Below are 16,522 nucleotides of genomic sequence, written 5' to 3'. Positions count from 1 at the left end.
CTTTGCTGATTAAAGAGAGAGGCACCAAGGATTGCAATGTCTGGATTGACCTTCATGACTCCCACTGGGTCAGTCTGCTGCATCTTCTACCTCATTATCAGGTTCCGGAGGGAAGAAGGAGGTGTAACGCCTGGCACCGCAAACACCAGTTTTTACAATATTATGCAAAAAGCAACCTCTCTATAAATCCTATAATGTACAGGATATTAAGGTTCTCTATAGGTCCTTAGAGATAAGCTTAAAACTGAATTCTCTCTGTGTTTCAGACATTCACAGTAAACTCATTTTGTCTACTACTTCCAGGGTAGCATCTTTATATGTTTGTTACACATCTCTTATCTATTGTGTTATCATCTTGTAAACCATGTAGAGAAAGAGAATAGAGGAGGAGAATGTGCTGCTTGTATTTGGGAAACTCAAGGTGTACCAAATAATATATCAGCAACTAATGGCCATCCAGTGCTATGCTGGATATGAACTTTTGGGGCCTCAGGAAAGAAAAATCAGGAACCGGTTTCAATAATGATGTTTTATGGTTCTCTGTGTCATATTTAGAACACTTACTGTTTGGCAGGACACAGAGAGGTAGGTGAAGATTCCAGGAAAGGAGAAGCTTAGAGAAAATGTGGAGGAAATGACGTGACACTCAGAGATAAAGTGAGGTTTATCCTTGCCTTATGTCTTGACTGGTTTCTGAGTCAAGAAACACAAGTCGAACACAAACCAGGCGTTTCTTTCTCTTTCTGTGTCTCGTCCACCTCTGCTCTGGCCCTTCTCCATCTAGAACTGCCACTGGCACTGGAGCAGTGGGTCCCTGGTCTCCTACAAATCCTGGGACATTGGAGCCCGAAGCTGTGCCAGTATTGCCTGTTGTGCAAGGCTGACTTCAAGCTTGGGGAGAGGCACAGCATCCACACTCTTACTGCCATCCTATCCTACTTATCTCTGAGGATTGACTTGGGGACTGTGATAGAGGAAGGGTGAGCTCCTCATTCAGGAAATAGAGGAGTGTTTCCTCTTGAGTTTTCCTGAGTCCTGCAGCCTAGAGGGCAACGCGTTCTGATCCCCTCAGTTTGAATCTTCTCATTGGCTTCCAGGATTCGAGAAATGGAAGGATGATTCTTGTAAGGAGAAGTTCTCTTTTGTTTGCAAGTTCAAAAACTAGAGGTAGCTGTAAAGTGGACATCTAGAATTAGTCTACCAGTTACTATGGAGTAAAAGAATTAAACTGGACCATCTCATCTCTCTCCAAATCAATGCAGACCATCTCTTCTCTTCTGAATTTGCATCACTGACCTGTAGTATCTTTACCTACCCCAATTGCGGGGGTCCTAAAGAATAAAAATAAACATATTTCTCCCATGTCTGTATCTGCTATTTCCCGCTAATGCCTGGGGTGGTGTTGCCTACTTGTTAGATGCCCGTGGACCATTGTGTGAGTACAGGGATGCTCTGAAAATGCTAGAGGGTCTAGAATGCTTGTTAGTAGCAAGTCTTATGACTCACTGTTACAGGTTGTGGGAATGGCCACAGAAGCGTAGTTAGCAGCTGAGGTGAAGGTACTAACACTAGAGGAAGAACTACAGTTAGAAAAGTATATGAGGACCTCCACCTCCATGTTTGCATGTGGTCTGGTAGATAAGCTCAAAACTCAGAATACTCGCCTGGAACCCCTAGCTTGTTTCTTTGTATGGTTAGGAGGGATGGAGCTGTGTTGGCCAAAAATGCAAGCTGTTCTTCCTAAACTGGACTGGAATGTTAAAACTTGTTGTCCTTAGGAACCGATTACTGAGTGAGATGAAGACACACCTCAAGAGGAGAAGGCTAATTATCCTTCCCTTTTGAGAGCGGCACCCCTCATGTAGTGGAAAACAAAAGCCCATCACTGCAGTTAGGCAGTGATGGACAGCCTTTAAACAGGAAGCTTTAAATGTCCAAAATTACACCTTGGCAGAATTGTTGAACTTAGCAAAATCTTTTCAAACAGTAGCCAAGAGAAAGCTGAGCTACATGGATAATGCAGGTGTGAATAGCATTTCCTTAGCAGAAAGTGAAGCTGATAAAATGAGCTCAATCCCCTTTAAGACAGCATTGCATAGTGCTGGAACTCCTGAGGTCAAGTATAGTCTTACAAATCAGATTATCCTGGCTGTGACAGAGGCTTGGCCAAATGAAGGGGATTTTCCAGGTCAGACTCTGGCAAGGTGGATGCGGGAGGAAACCAGGACCAGTTTAAAGGAGTTGGGCACACTCAGGCCAGCTATGCCTAGTAATTCACAGGACCAGATAAGACTGTGTTTACCATGGGAAAAAAGTTGTTGCAAGCTGTCCCGTCTCCACCAACCGTAGAATTGGTATGGTTCTTTCATATGCCTCTTAAGCCCTCTTGTGGGACAAGATACATATTACATGAGAAAGCTATAGCTAATCTTGGAGAAAATAAAAAGGAAAGAGATAAGGTCTGTCTGGTTACTAAAAAAAGATGGGGGTAGAGAAGGAGAAGCCAAGTCTGCCAGACTAAAAAAGGGAGAAATGAACAGCCTAGTTAGGTTTACCAGGAAACAGATATGGCATGATCTGATCTCAGCTGGAGAAGACAAAGAAAAAAATAGATCAGAAACACAATGCCATATTAGCGGGCCTTTAGAAAAACCTGACACCGGATCAACATGTTACACTTCTTCCTAGAGCCCCACCATAATAAGGAGAAAAGAAGGAACTTTGCATAAAACAACTCCAATCTCTCCACATTTCAGGGGCGACTATTCCCCAGTCTAGAGACTGTTGCCTCCACCTGCCAGCAATAGGGGGCAAACAGAGGCCCCATGTGGATCTCACGAACTATCAGAGTCCAAAAAACAAGCAGAAAGCCTTAGCTTTAGTGGACATAGGTGAAAAATGCACCATAATTCATGGAAACCCAGAGAGACACCCTGGTAAGTGAGCTGCTGTGGATGTTTATTGGGGGCGAGCAACTCCAAGTGAAACAGATTCCTTTGCCCCTTTGTATTGGGCAGATAACCCCCACTTATTAGGTGTTTTTATCTCATTTATTCCAGAAAACATCTTCAGTATGAATGTCCATTTTGAATGCACTTTACAAATGTCTGTGAGGGAATTAACCCATAAGTTTGGGTGGTAAAAGCTATTTTAAAAGGAGAAGCAAAATGGAAACTGGTACACCTTCCTCTTCCACTGTGTATTATTCATGTGAATCAATATCCACTTACAGGTGGGATAAAAGAAATGGCAGGCACCATGCAGGAGCTGACCAAAGTTAATATTATGTGGCCATTCCAGAGTCCCTTCTAGAGTCCTGTACAGCCAGTAAGAATACCTGATGGCACTTGGAACATGAGAGTAGACTACCAGGAACTAAATAAGATGGTTCCAGAGATATGCATCACTATGCCTAATATAATCTAAGTGATAGAGCAAATAATACAAATGTAGCGCTTTGCACCCTGACTCATGGAACCGAAATGCTTTTTCTTGGAATAGCAAACAATGGACGTTCCAAGTGCTGCCCGAGCGTTATCGCCACAGCCCAACTGTTTGTCATGGAATGATCGCTAGAGATTTAACTTTGTGTTCACTGCCACCTGCTGTTAAACAGTTTCATTCTAACAATGATACTTTGCCAACTTCTGAAGACTCACTATTGCTGCAGCAGCACCTCCATGCATTGTGTACTCTTTTCCCATCCAGAGGATGGGCCATCAACTCACAAAAGATACGAGGACCAAGATTGGCTGAGAAGTTCCTAGCAGTCACTTGTTTGGGTAAGACATGCCTTATTCCAGGCACAGTCATTGACAAAATACAGTTTTCCATGTCTAAAGCAATTAAACAGTAAAAAAGTTTCTTAGGTCTTTTGGAATATCAGGCTTCCATTCCACTTTTAGCTCAATGTTTTCATGCCCTCTACTGACTAGTGAAGAAGGGATCTAGTTGCTGGGATAAAGAACAAGAAGACACATTTGAGAAGGCTAAACTATTAGTGGCTCAGGCACAAGCCTTAGGTCTCCCCTTCCCAAGGTGCCAATGTCTTTGAATGCAAACACAAGCCCTGAGGGGATCAGTTGGGTAGAAGAGTTGTTTCCTAGGCCTGTATCAACTATTGCCCAAGCCTCCACTTTATAAAAGGGGCGTGTATCCCTGCAACAACATACTGCCTTCTCCATGGGTTCCATGGGAATGAACTGCATGCTGTCTTAGAGCCAGTGCTATCTATGGAACCAGTGCTGCCCTTATTGTGAAGCCCCAACAAGAGATGCTTCCAATAGTACACAAAGGCACAGTCTCCATTCCTGAAAATGCTTGGTGCTCCAATGCACAAGAACTAACCCTTGTATATGGATGGCAGTAGCTGTACCACCATGGACAGATACTGTCTGGTTTGAGTTAGGAATGCAGCCAAGCAGTCAGCGGTAAGAACTCTAAGGTGCATGGTTGATTTGTATCCGTGAGCTATGGCCTATAGTTCTATGTACAGATAATTGGGCAGTTTTTAAAGGTCTTAAAATTGGCTTGCCTAATGGGCCCCAGATGACTGATACGTGCTTTGCAACTCTTATGGGGAGCTGCTATGTAGAAAGATATTTGGGAAAGGCTGCAAGAACTCATTGCAAGCTTAACTGTGTATCATGTTTCCACAACAGTCAGATTAACCTCCTGGAAACATGGAAGCTGACACTCTAGCAAAAATTAGAACTTTAGCTCACTTGTAATTATCTGAACTAGCTGATTGGTGCATAAACACAGTGGGCATCACAGTGCAGAAGTGTTCTGGCAAATAGGAAAGGGAACAAGATTGCCCCTCTACTATGCAGATTTAGTGTTGGCAGTTACCAACTGCCCCTATCAGATCCCACAAACACCTGGACAGAAACAAGGTGAATATACAAACACACACATAAGACAGCTGCTCTTGTAAGAGATTGGCAGATAGGCTACATCGGACCCCTGCCAGGGATCTTGGAACAAAAGCATGCACTAACATGTGTAGATACTGCCAAGAGATTGTTGCAGGCCTTCCCTAGAAATACAGCAAACCAAACAGTCATCATTAAGGGCTTGGAAAAATTTAGTGTCATGTATGGATACCCTTCATGCATTGATAACAACAGAGGCCTGCGTTTTACTGCATATGATGGCCAAGATTGGATGCATGAAAAAGATATAGACTGGAGATATCACATGCCATATAATCCCCAAGTAGCAGGGTGGATGGAAAGGGAAAATGGCTGCTGGGCACAGGGACTCATGCCTGTAATCCCAACACTTTGGGAGGCCGAGACGGGTGTACCACAAATTCAAGAGATCAAGACCATCCTGGGCAACATGGTGAAATCCCATCTCTACTAAAAAAAAAATAAAAATAAAATACAAAAATTAACCAGGCGTGGTGGCACACCTGTTGTTCCAGCTATTTGGGAGGCTGAGGCAGGAGAATTGCTTGAACCTGGGAGGCAGAGATTGCAGTGAGCTGAGATCGGGCCACTGCACTCCAGCCTGGGCAACAGAGCAAGATACAGTCAAAAAGAAAGAAAGAAAGAAAACAAAAATGAAAAAAAGAAAGGGAAAATGGCATTTTGAAGGAAGGCACAACCACAAGAACTCTCACATTCTAATACCTTATAATTTCCAGGGAGTTGATTCACTGAATGCATAAGAAAATGAAGACTAATAAGGAAGTAAAAGATTCAATCATTTGGTTATTGTAACATGTAATAGTTAGCATGAAAGTAAAAAAGAGTGCTAGGTTGGAACTTAAGGCAGGAGCAAGTTTTGACGTGGGCCTGTCTGAGCCATGCCGCTAACCTCAAAGCTACCCACGAAGGGAAGACTATTCCAGGACAGAAGAAAGTACCTCAGAGCCGTGGTTACCAAAAAGGTAGTCAATATGGAAGAAGAATAACCTTCTATTGAAACTATTGAAACAGGAGGATATAGTGTGAAAGAATTGTTTCATGTTGCAGATTGGCATCATTAGCTTTTTGAGAAAACTTAAATAAATGGATTCTGAGAGTAACTAATTTAGTAGCAATATATTTGTTTTCAAATGCTGCAGAGTGAAATAGTATGTATGGGTTGATGCAGAATGCACAACTCACTATTGAACAATTACGAATGGGGATAAATGATCCAGACACACAAGAGGACTTTCCCGAGGGAACTGCCAGCCAGGTGGACTGGATGAAAGCCATTGTAAGATCTGTTTATCCTGAGGAAAGGAACTGTCCAACTCTTCTTATAAATGCCAAGTAAAGCACCTCAGATGAAGGAGCTGATATGCTTCCTATGAAAACTGCGTGGGCCTGTTTCTATGATGACAGGGATATTCGCCACTGAGTATGCCCATTACTTAGGTCAGGGTAAATGCTGTGGTTAAGGTGACCCCTTCTACATGTGACTTTACTCCTGCAGAGCTAAATGCCAGTTCAAAAAGCCTTATCAAATTTGCTGTCTGAGTTTCCTCTCATGGTCTCACAGATGTTAATAAAAACATTACGTTTATTAACAAGAGAATGGGGAAAGGCAGGAGGGAGAGTGAATGGATTCATCTCAGAAAGATACAAATTTTTAAACAAATATTAAGAAACAAGGTGAGTGAAGAAAACATTGATAGAGATGAAACTGAGAGGAAAAAGAAATTGGAGAGAAATGAGACTTACGCAGCAGGGTGAAAGTCTTTAGATGCTTATTAAAAAATGGAAAGAACAAAATAGAAATTAGTGGGATTAAAACAAAGATCTTCATACAACAGAATTGAAGGTTGAGTGGACCAAAGGGAGCCCCTCATAGCCCCCCAACATTAAGGAGCCCAAGTCCCTGAACCCAAATCCTTTTCCACAGAAAAATGTAAAATGATCTGGGGATGGAGAAAAGAAGCTCCTGGGTCCTAGAATATAAAAACGTAAAGGTTAATAGGATTATGAAAGTTGAAATACATATGCAGGCTTTATGTAAAGCAGTTGTGTCCGCTTCACCTAAATGTTTTATGAAATGGATATTATGTCTGACTGGGGAATGTTTCCTCTACCTTGTAGTATAAAATGGAAAGCACGTAAATTTGCTTTTCCAGCAATAACTGTCTTAATGGCTGCAGAAGTGGGGGATATGTGCTGTTATGAAGACTGAGTGTTGTATACATATTCTTAATAATTATAGCAATATAACTTCAGTCCTGTAGGACATGCATAAACAAATAGCTGCCTTTTCTTTCTGACTATACCCTTTCTCCCAAAGGCTTTCTTTTCTTTTCTTTTTTTTCAGCTCCTGGGAGCATGAAGGCAAAAGGCGTTAATAATTCTGTTTCTTATACTTAGCATAGTAATAATCACCAGTTGTTCATTTTACTGCTGTAGCCTCTGCTTACATGCAGAAAACAAATTGATGCAACATGTTATCCACCCATCAAAATGACTGCAGTGCCCCCCATCCTACCCCCTATCCCCAGCTCAGGGACAACTGTGGAACAAGTGAGTGTGTGAGATTATAAGATCCTGATTAGAGCCTTGGAGTGTGGAGACAAAAGTGACTCCATCTTGGATGTCAATCTGCTATGTTCTCTCCTGCTTAAACCCAGCCCCAGGAATACCTCCTGATTCTTTATTTACTGTCTTTGTTTTTTCTCTTTTTTTTGAGACAGGGCCTCACTCCCGTCACCCAGGCTGTAGTGCAGTGGCATGATCACAGACCACTGCAGCCTCTGCCTTCCTGGATTCAGGTGATCCTCCTGCCTCAGCCTCCCTAGTAGCTGGGATGACAGGTGCACCGGTCACCACATCTGGCTAATTTTTGTATTTAGTAGAGACAGGGTTTCACCATATTGCCCAGGCTTGTCTCAAACTCCTGTCAAAAGCAATCTGCTTGCCTTGGCCTCCTAAAAGCTGGGATTACAGGTGTGAGCCACCGCCCCTGGCTTATTTACTGTCTTTGGTATAAGAATATATACTTACTCTAAATCTTGACTTTAGAGCAAAGCAACCTTGATGTTATCATACAAATTACAGGCTATGACACATACAACATTTTTCTTCCAAATTACAGGCTGTGACACATACAGCATTTTTCCTTGTTCTGGAAGGTTGCCTTTAATTGTCCCTAGAAAGCTTGCACCCTCTTTCCCCATTGTGTATGAGCACTGGGCCTGGGAAGTTATGGTTCAGAGATCTGCCTGTCTTGCTGTCACCAAGACCACACTTCTGTGTGTAAGTTCTCTATTAAATTACCCTTTACCGACAAACTGGATTTGTTTGCTTCGTTCTTTTGCTTCTCAACTCCTCCTTCATTTGCCAGTTGCTTTGCATATACGGCCCTTTTATGAAATAGATACAGTAGTTTGAAAGTAAAAAATTGGGAAAAGATATGTCACACAAACAACAACCATAATAACACTAAAGTATCTGTTCTAATGACAGACATGCTAGATGTTAAAGCAAAAAATGTTACTAGAGGAAAGGAGGAGCATTTTGTAATGACAAAGTGGTTAGCCTTTCAGAAAGATGTAATAGTTGTAGACACCCGTACAAATAATAACAGTGTCCCAAAATGCATGAAGCAAAATCTGGAAGAAGTGAAGGGAGAAACAGTAGTAGTTGGAGCCTTCAGCGCAGCAATGAATAGAAAACTTAGAAGATCGAGAAGAAATTAGAACACTTTAAAAATATTCTAAATTCACTAGACCATATAAACATCTATAGAATGAGTTCTCCACCTAATGTCAGCAAAATACACATTCTTCTTGAGTACACAAGATATATTCTCTAGGAAAAACCATGTGGTAGGAATGAACAATTTAAAATGATATCAAGAAAACATTTTCATTACAATAATATCAGAATAAATAACACTTTAAGAAAATTTTTGAAAAGAAGTGCAAATCTTGTACACTAGAAACTATAAAGCATTATTGAATGAAAGTAGAGAAGACCTAAAACAAATAGTGTTCATGAATAAGAGATTTGTCTCAATCCCCATCACAGTTCCGGCTGCCTCTTGCAGAAATTGTCAGGTTGATCCTAATATTCGTATGGAATTTCAGAACAGCCAAAACAATATTGGTCAAGAATAGACAAGCATTTTTGATAAGGAACACAAGTTCTTATGGTTACTGTTTCAGATTTTAGAACTTATTACAAAGCTAAAGTAATAAAAGATTATGTAGAATTGTCATATTGAAAAACAACATTATTAATGGCATAGAATGCAGACTCTAGAAATAAACTTTTACCCTTATAGTTAGTTGTTTGTTGCCAAGTGTATCATGGAAATTCAAGAGAGAAGAATACTCTTCAGCAAATAGTGCTGGAACAACTTGATAGGTATATGCTAAGGAATCCATCTGCTTCTATTTCTTACGCTGTATATAGCGATTGATCCAAATAGAATACAAATTTATATTTAAGAGATAAAACTATCAAATACTTGGAAGAAAACATTCAGTAACTCCGTAAATTTAAGCCAGAACTCCTATAGATACCGCATGATTGGATCTTGATTTTGCTACTGTGGTGGTTGTTTTAACGAGACAACGTGTTTTTTTATTGGATTGTTTCACCGAATCACATTTAATGATATTATTGATATGGATGGTATTGTGGTCTGAATTGGGCCTTCACAAAATTAATTTGTTAAACTTCTTAGACTCAGAACTTTAGAATTTGACTGTATCTGTTGATGTAATCTTCAAGGAGGTAACTAAGTATGCCTGGATATTTTAACTATTTATTGGTTGATTATGTATTCAAGGAGGGCCACGTAGCAACTGTTGCTGGATTCCAAGTCTCTAGGTCATTCCACTATGCATTCAGCACTCTAGATCTGCAAATTTCCCTTAAATTGCCATTTCCATCATGGCTTCAGTTTGTATATAGAGCAAAGACGAGACATCCTCAGACCATAGCTATGTAAAAATCTCATGAATATCTAATATTGCAGCCATCTGTAGACCATTAACAATCACGTGTAACTTGAGCTGGGTTTACGTGAATATAAGTATACTTCATTTTATTGTGCTTGATAGATACTGCGTTGTTTTTTTTTTCAATGGAAAGTTTGTGGCAACTCTATATTGAACAAGTCTATAAGCATAGACTTGAATATAAGCATAGTTCATTTTATTGAGCTTCATAGATACTGCATTGCTTTTTTTTTCCAATGGAAAGTTTGTGGCAACTCTACATTGAACAAGTCTATCAGTGCTGTTTTCCAATATCATGTGTTCACTTCAAGTCTTTGGGTCACACTTTGGTAATTTTGCTATATTTAAAACTTTATTATTATTATATCTGTTGTGGTGATATGTGATCAGTGATCTTTGATGTTACTTTTATCATTATTTTGGGCCTCGATGAAACATAGAAAAGTGTATACTTAATCAATAAAAGTGTTTGTTCTGACTACTCACTGGCCACTTCCCCAGCTATCTCCCTTTTCTCAGGCCTCCCTATTCCCAGAGACACAATAATATTGATATTAGGCCAATTAATAACCTTTTCATGGCCTTTAATTCTTCAAGTGAAAGGAAGAACTGCATGTCTTTTGAGTTAAATTAAGAACTAGAAATGATTAAGCTTAGTGAGGAATGCATGTCCAAAGCTAAGATGGGCTAAAATTGAGGCCTTTTGTGCCAAAAAGCCAAATTGTGAATAAAAAGAAAAAGTTCTTGAAGATCGTTAAAAGTGTTGCTCCAGTGAACACAACACAAATGATTTAAAAAGCATATTCTTATTGCTGACTTTGAGAAAGTCAGCAACATTCTATGAAGGCTGAGAGAGTTGAGGAAACTGCCTAAGAAAAGTCTGAAGCTAGTAGAGGTTGATTTATGAGGTTTCAGGAAAGAAGCTGTCTGCATAACATAAAAGTTCAAGGTAAGGCAGCAAGTGTTGATGAAGAAGCTGTAACAAGTTATCTGGAAGATCTAGCTCGGATAATAAAGGTAATGACACTAAAACCTGGATGACAGCATCTGTTTATAGCATTGTTTGTTGCATATTTTAATCCTATTTGTTGAGACCTGCATATCAGAAAAAAATTTTCAAAAATATTATTGCTCATCGATGATGCACCTTGTCACCTAGGCATACAGATATATGCAAGATTTATGACTTTTTTCATGCCTGCTTCTAACACAAAATCTGTTTTGTAGCCTAGGGATCAAAAAGTAATTTCACCTTTTAATTCTTGTTATTTAACAAATACATTTCACAAAACTATAGCTGCCATACATAGTGATTCCTCTGATGGATCAGGGCAAAGTAAATTGAAACCCATCTGGAAAGAATACATCATTCTAGATGCCATTAAGAACATGTTTTTGATTTAAGGGGGAGCAAACTATATCATTATTCACAGGAGTTTGGAAGAAGTTGATTCCAACCTTCAAGGATAACTTTGAAAAGATCAAGACTTTGGTGGATAAACTAACTGTTAATGTAATAGAAATAACAAGAGAACTCAAATTAGAAATGCAGCGTGAAGAGGTTACTGAATTGCTGCAATCTTATGATGAAAGTTGAAAGGATGAGAAGTTGCTTCTTATGGATGAGCAAAGAAAGTGATGTCCTGATGTGGAATCTACTCTTGCCAAAGGTGCTGTGAACCTTTTTAAAATGACAACGTAGTGTTTAGAACAACACGTAAACTTAGCTGATAAATAAGTAGCAGGGTTTGGAAAGGGTGACTACAATTTTAGAAGTTCTACTGTGGGAAAAATGCTAGAAAACAATATTATATGCTATATAGAAATCACTCATGAAAGGAAGAATCAAATCAATGTGGCCAACTTCATTGTAGTCATATTTAAAAAAACTGCCACAGCCACCCTAACGTTCAGCAACCACTGCCCTGATCAGACAGTAGCCATCAACATTGAGGCAAGACCATTTACCAGCAAAAGAATACTACTTGCTGAAGGCTCAGATGATTGTTAGCTTTTTTTTTTAGCAATAAAGTACTATTTTATTAAACGACATATATTTATTTTGTAGACATAATGTTATTGCTCACATAGTAGACTACAGTAGAGTATGAATAAAACATTTATGTGCATTGGGAAGCAAAATACAAAAAAAACCCCAAAACCTGTGTAACTTGCTTTTCTGTGATATTAGCCTTATTTAAGAGGACTGGAACTGAATGCAAAATATCTTTGAGATATGCCAGCATGTGGGTTTTTGGTAACTCTCCCTCTTGTCAACCTTGTCATAAGCAAGGCCACATATGTTCTTAAATACTGAATTCTAATATGCATGACATGTGGATAGAGTTTTTAAAAGTGGATAGGCTAGAGCAAGCTTTGTTGTAATCACTCCCATCTCAACTACCCAGGCATCAGCTGTGGAAATAGCAGACACAGTAAGATAGCACTATGGTGAAAATGTGTTTATTTTCATTATCTAGGGTTCCAAAGACTGGGGTGAGTAAAATACTAACATTAACAAAGCAAATTCAACAGAGAAAAGTGTGTCCGTGTTGAGTTGGAGAGATGGTCTGCTTTAATTTTTGACTCTGTAGTAATTGCTGGATCAGTTCTAGACATTTTCCAGCTGCCTCTAGTTTTTGAACTTGCAGACAAAGGAGAACTTTTCTTCACAAGGCACATCCTTCCATCTCTTGAATCCTATAAGTCAATGAGAAGAGTTAGAGATGGGAGACCAGAAAGAGTGAGACCCTCCTGGCTTTAGGACTCAGGACAAAAAACAAACATCCATTTCCTGGATGAGGAGCTACCTTTCCTCTATCCCAGTCCCAGTCCCATCCTTAGAGCTAAGCTGGAGAGAACAGAAACAGGTGGATGGATCCTCTGACTCTTACCTGAGCTTGAGGACAGGCTTACACAGTAGCCAGGATTAGTGCTGCTTGGGGCTCCAATGTCCCAGGATTTGTAGGAGACCAGGGACCCACTGCTCCAGTGCCAGCGGCGGTTCTAGATGGGGAAGATCCAGAACAGAGGCAGTGGTCACTCAAAAATCAATAGAATCACTGGGCCTGTGTGTATACTCAGAAACATGCCAAGACACATGAGAAAAATAAGCATTGTTATCTTGCTGAATATTGTTTCCTTTCCTTTGTTTTTGCTCTAAACTTCTTGTTTCCTGGACTGTCCAACTCACTACCCCTGTTTCACCAAGAAATAAATGTTTCTAATTTGACATAGAGATCCAGAGTAGCTCACTTGAAAAGTGGTTCATGATTTGTTGTCTTTGAGGCCCAAGACCCTCATATCCAGCATAGCATTGGATGCCCATTAGTTGTTGTTATATTATTTAGTATACTACCAGGTTTCCAAATGCCAGCAGTAGATTCTTTACCATGAGTGTTCTTTTCTATATAGTCAGCAATCTAGTCCCTCTTATGACGCTGACAATAACAAAATAGGTAAGAAGTTGGTGCATATAGATGCTTTGTTGACTGTAGACAGAATGAGTTTATTCATGAATGCCCAGGACACCTAGGAAATTCAGCCTTCCACCTGTAGCAAGTACACCTTGCTACGCAGAACACTACAGGATCTGTAAGCAGACTGATTTCTGAAAAGTGATAAAAGCTGGTACTTAAGAGACCAGAGTTTGAACCTCATTCTTACTTCTCAAATCTTATCATTAGGAGATAAAGAAGGCTGCAGCCTACCTTTTTGGGGTCATGGAGGCCAATCCAGACATTGAAGTCATCAGTGCCACTCTCCTTAATCAGTGAGGCCACAAAGGTGCCCTCAGACTGGGTGAGCACAGACACTAGGTTGCCTGAATTCATGTTCTGACAGTAGAGCTGTTGGGGAAAAAAATGGAGCACTCAGTGGAGGAGGAAGGTGTGAGGATATACTGAGTCCTTTAAGAGGATAAGTCAGAAAAAGGACACACAGTAACGTCCCCGATGATTCTGTCATCGACCACCAGCGTCTTTGTGCTGGAATGTGCTGAATAATGGGATAAAGTAGATTGGAAAGTTTGGGGCTGATGATCGGGTAGTAAGGGGTTCAGTCTTATCTCATTGCAGCCACTGAATACACTGGAGAGAGGCAGCTTCCCCTCCCTTCATGAGCCTCCCTTCCCACACTGCTCTCCTCACTCACATCTGCATCAGTCCAGGTCTCACGGTCTTCATTAAAGTAGTAGCAGTAGGAGCGATAGGCATTGGTGCCTTCTGGGCAGCTGATCCGGGCCTGGGGCAACCCTGTGTGGGTCTCTTGGCCTAAAAAAGAAGAGACAATTAAAAGAGGTTCTCAGGGTAAGGTAAAGGCTGGAAGATGAGGCAGAAGCTTCTGAGGTTTCTTTATAGGAACAGAATATAGTCTATTATGGGGTGACTGCTCACTTTTGCTCCTGCATCCTTTATCTTCTCTCTTTGGTTTCTTTGATCAGGGCAAAAACACAGAATGGATAGGCTAAAGAAACATGTCTCCAGTTTCCCTTTTATGTCTGGGACTCAGGCTCTTCTGCCTTGAAGGACTTAGGCTTCTACTTTTCTCAAGCCTGTGTTGGTTTCCCTGAACAAAAGGCTCTCCTCAGTTCTCCACCTCGTTAGTGACTCTCTACACACAGGCATCCCCAAATGCACCATCAAGTACAAAGTTAATCAGATAAGCTCATGCCAACTGTGGCAGTGGCTTATAAGGGGTTATTTTAAATTCTAGCTCAAACTCCTTAATGAGATGTGGATGTATATAAATGTGATGAGATCAGCAATAAAGATCACTAAGCACCACAAAACAATCCTTAATGGTGATTCTGCGCTCTCTCTCCCTCTCTCTCTCTCTCTCTCTCTCTCTCTCTCTCTCTCTCTCTCTCTTTTACATGTAGACCTATATGCCTGGCGATAGAGTGAAGGCTTCAGGACTAGACAGGGTTGGTTGGTAGAAAAGAGATCTTACCTTGGCTCAGAGACAGGAACATCAGGCAGGAGATCAGCATGAAGTATGAACTGGTCTGAGCCATGCTGAGCTTCAATGAATCTCTTGCTTAAGAGGCAAATCAACAATCTCTATAGGAGAACACAGAGAAGGAGGTTCTGAGAGGTGGAGAGCAAAACATCTATTACCTTTCTTAAAACCTCCTCTCAGAATTTCTGAGACCAGGAAGGTCCTCTGAGACATCAATAGCTTCAAATGTTTCTCTTGAGAGTTTTGGGATTATACAGACTCAGTAACTAAAAAAAGCCCTGGATCCCACTGAGGCTTCACTACTGCTAAAATCTCCTGGACAGAAACTCATGCTGTATCTTCCGTAAGATTTTATATTTACAGTGCATGTCAGAGGTGCCTTCTTCCTGTAGTGCCCACTTACCTGTTGGCTGAATCTGAGGTGGCTTCTCAGGCCAAGCAGCTGTAGGCGCTTTATATTAGGATCTGAAAGATAAGAACCACATCATTCAAGCAAAAGGGGTGGGGGCAAGGAGTGAGTTTCGGGGCCTAGACAGGGCATTGCCGGTAAATGAGTCTGGCACCAGTAGAAGTCTCTTCCTGGCACACACTGGGAGTGGTCACAAGTCAGGTCCCCTTCCGGCAAATAATTTGGCAAGCTGTCTAAGTCCAAGATGGACTTTGCTTTTGCTCAGCAGAAAACAACTGAGGGTTCACATGTCCTCTAGCAGAGGGGAGCAGAGAAGAGTAGATTTCCTTCTACTACCTGTAAATTTGTAGGCTCCTCTTTAGTGTCAGGCATGGCAAAAAGTTGGGAAGGAATTAACTGATTCCAAATAATTTAAAACAATGTGCTATGGCATTAAGTGGTTCCTCCACGTCTTTTTCAGCTCACAAACTTCTCAAGATGTACCTCAAGAAATAGGTTAAATTTATATTTCTAAATATTTAACGTGTCCAGCAAGGTTTGCGCTAACAAAATATGGATATTGTCAATGTGAGAATTGTAGAGAGCTGATGCCTAAGACAACTTAAAGTAGCTCGCCATGTGAAGTCAACTGCTTGTTAGTATGAAGTCAATGATGGTGTGATGAAATTGAATACTTACCAGAATCATCATGGAATAGTTATTTATAATTCAGGGAATAAGTGCGAATCAGAATGCAAAATTAGGAAGAAAAAGCTAACCTGAATGTTCACAGAAAGAGAGATGAGTATATGAATCGGGACAAATGGATTAACAAAATATAATAAAATACTAAACAGAATTTAAATAGATTAAGGTAGATATCTATATTTCAACTTGGACTAGTAGCAAAACCATAACATTGAATACAAAATTCAGTTGCAGGAAGTTACAAGCTTTTTCATAAACTTTATGTATGGTTTTAAAAGACAGGTTAATATCAAATTTTGTTTATTAATCAATTCTCATATAGTTTAAAGAATAAAAACCTGACATATAAGAATATATATTACAATTTTTCATAGTATTTGCCTAAAAATTTCTAAGTTTTTTTTTTCTCTGTATAAAAACTAATGATGGGCCTGGTGTGATGGCTAAAGCCTGTAATATTAGCAGTTTGGAAGGCTAAGGTAAGAAGATCACTTAAGCCCAGGAATTTAAGGTCAGCCTGGGCAACATAGTGAGACCCC

General features: G+C 40.3%; 1 protein-coding gene across 2 annotated transcripts; it reads right to left on the bottom strand.

The window, feature by feature from the left end:
* Positions 1–12,376: 12,376 nt before the first annotated feature.
* LOC108310028 (lithostathine-1-alpha) lies at positions 12,377–16,202 on the bottom strand. Of its 2 annotated transcripts, none has more exons than XM_037741386.1 (6): positions 15,283–16,202; positions 14,879–15,004; positions 14,081–14,199; positions 13,639–13,776; positions 12,823–12,934; positions 12,377–12,628 (listed from the first exon to the last, which is right to left on the bottom strand). In XM_037741386.1, the coding sequence occupies exons 2-6, from the start codon at positions 14,940–14,942 to the stop codon at positions 12,561–12,563; spliced, it is 501 nt and encodes a 166-aa protein (XP_037597314.1). In that variant the 5' UTR covers positions 14,943–15,004; positions 15,283–16,202; the 3' UTR covers positions 12,377–12,560. The 2 variants fall into 2 exon arrangements, with proteins under 2 accessions (XP_037597314.1, XP_017392173.1); XM_017536684.2 differs by having other exon boundaries at positions 14,879–14,948; positions 15,291–16,201.
* Between the last annotated feature and the right edge of the window lie 320 nt (positions 16,203–16,522).

The sequence above is a fragment of the Cebus imitator genome, unplaced genomic scaffold, assembly GCF_001604975.1.
Source record: "Cebus imitator isolate Cc_AM_T3 unplaced genomic scaffold, Cebus_imitator-1.0 Scaffold100, whole genome shotgun sequence".
In the NCBI taxonomy this organism is placed as follows: Eukaryota; Metazoa; Chordata; class Mammalia; order Primates; family Cebidae; genus Cebus; species Cebus imitator.
This window is presented reverse-complemented; position numbering and strand designations above follow the sequence as displayed.

Excerpts from the sequence above, each read along its gene's own strand:
- LOC108310028 (XM_037741386.1), bottom strand. The coding sequence starts at position 14,942 with ATGGCTCAGACCAGTTCATACTTCATGCTGATCTCCTGCCTGATGTTC. Across the intron at positions 14,200-14,878 it reads GTTCCTGTCTCTGAGCCAAG|GCCAAGAGACCCACACAGGG; the intron begins GTAAGATCTCTT and ends CTTCTTTTTTAG. Across the intron at positions 13,777-14,080 it reads AGACCTGGACTGATGCAGAT|CTCTACTGTCAGAACATGAA; the intron begins GTGAGTGAGGAG and ends TTTCCCCAACAG.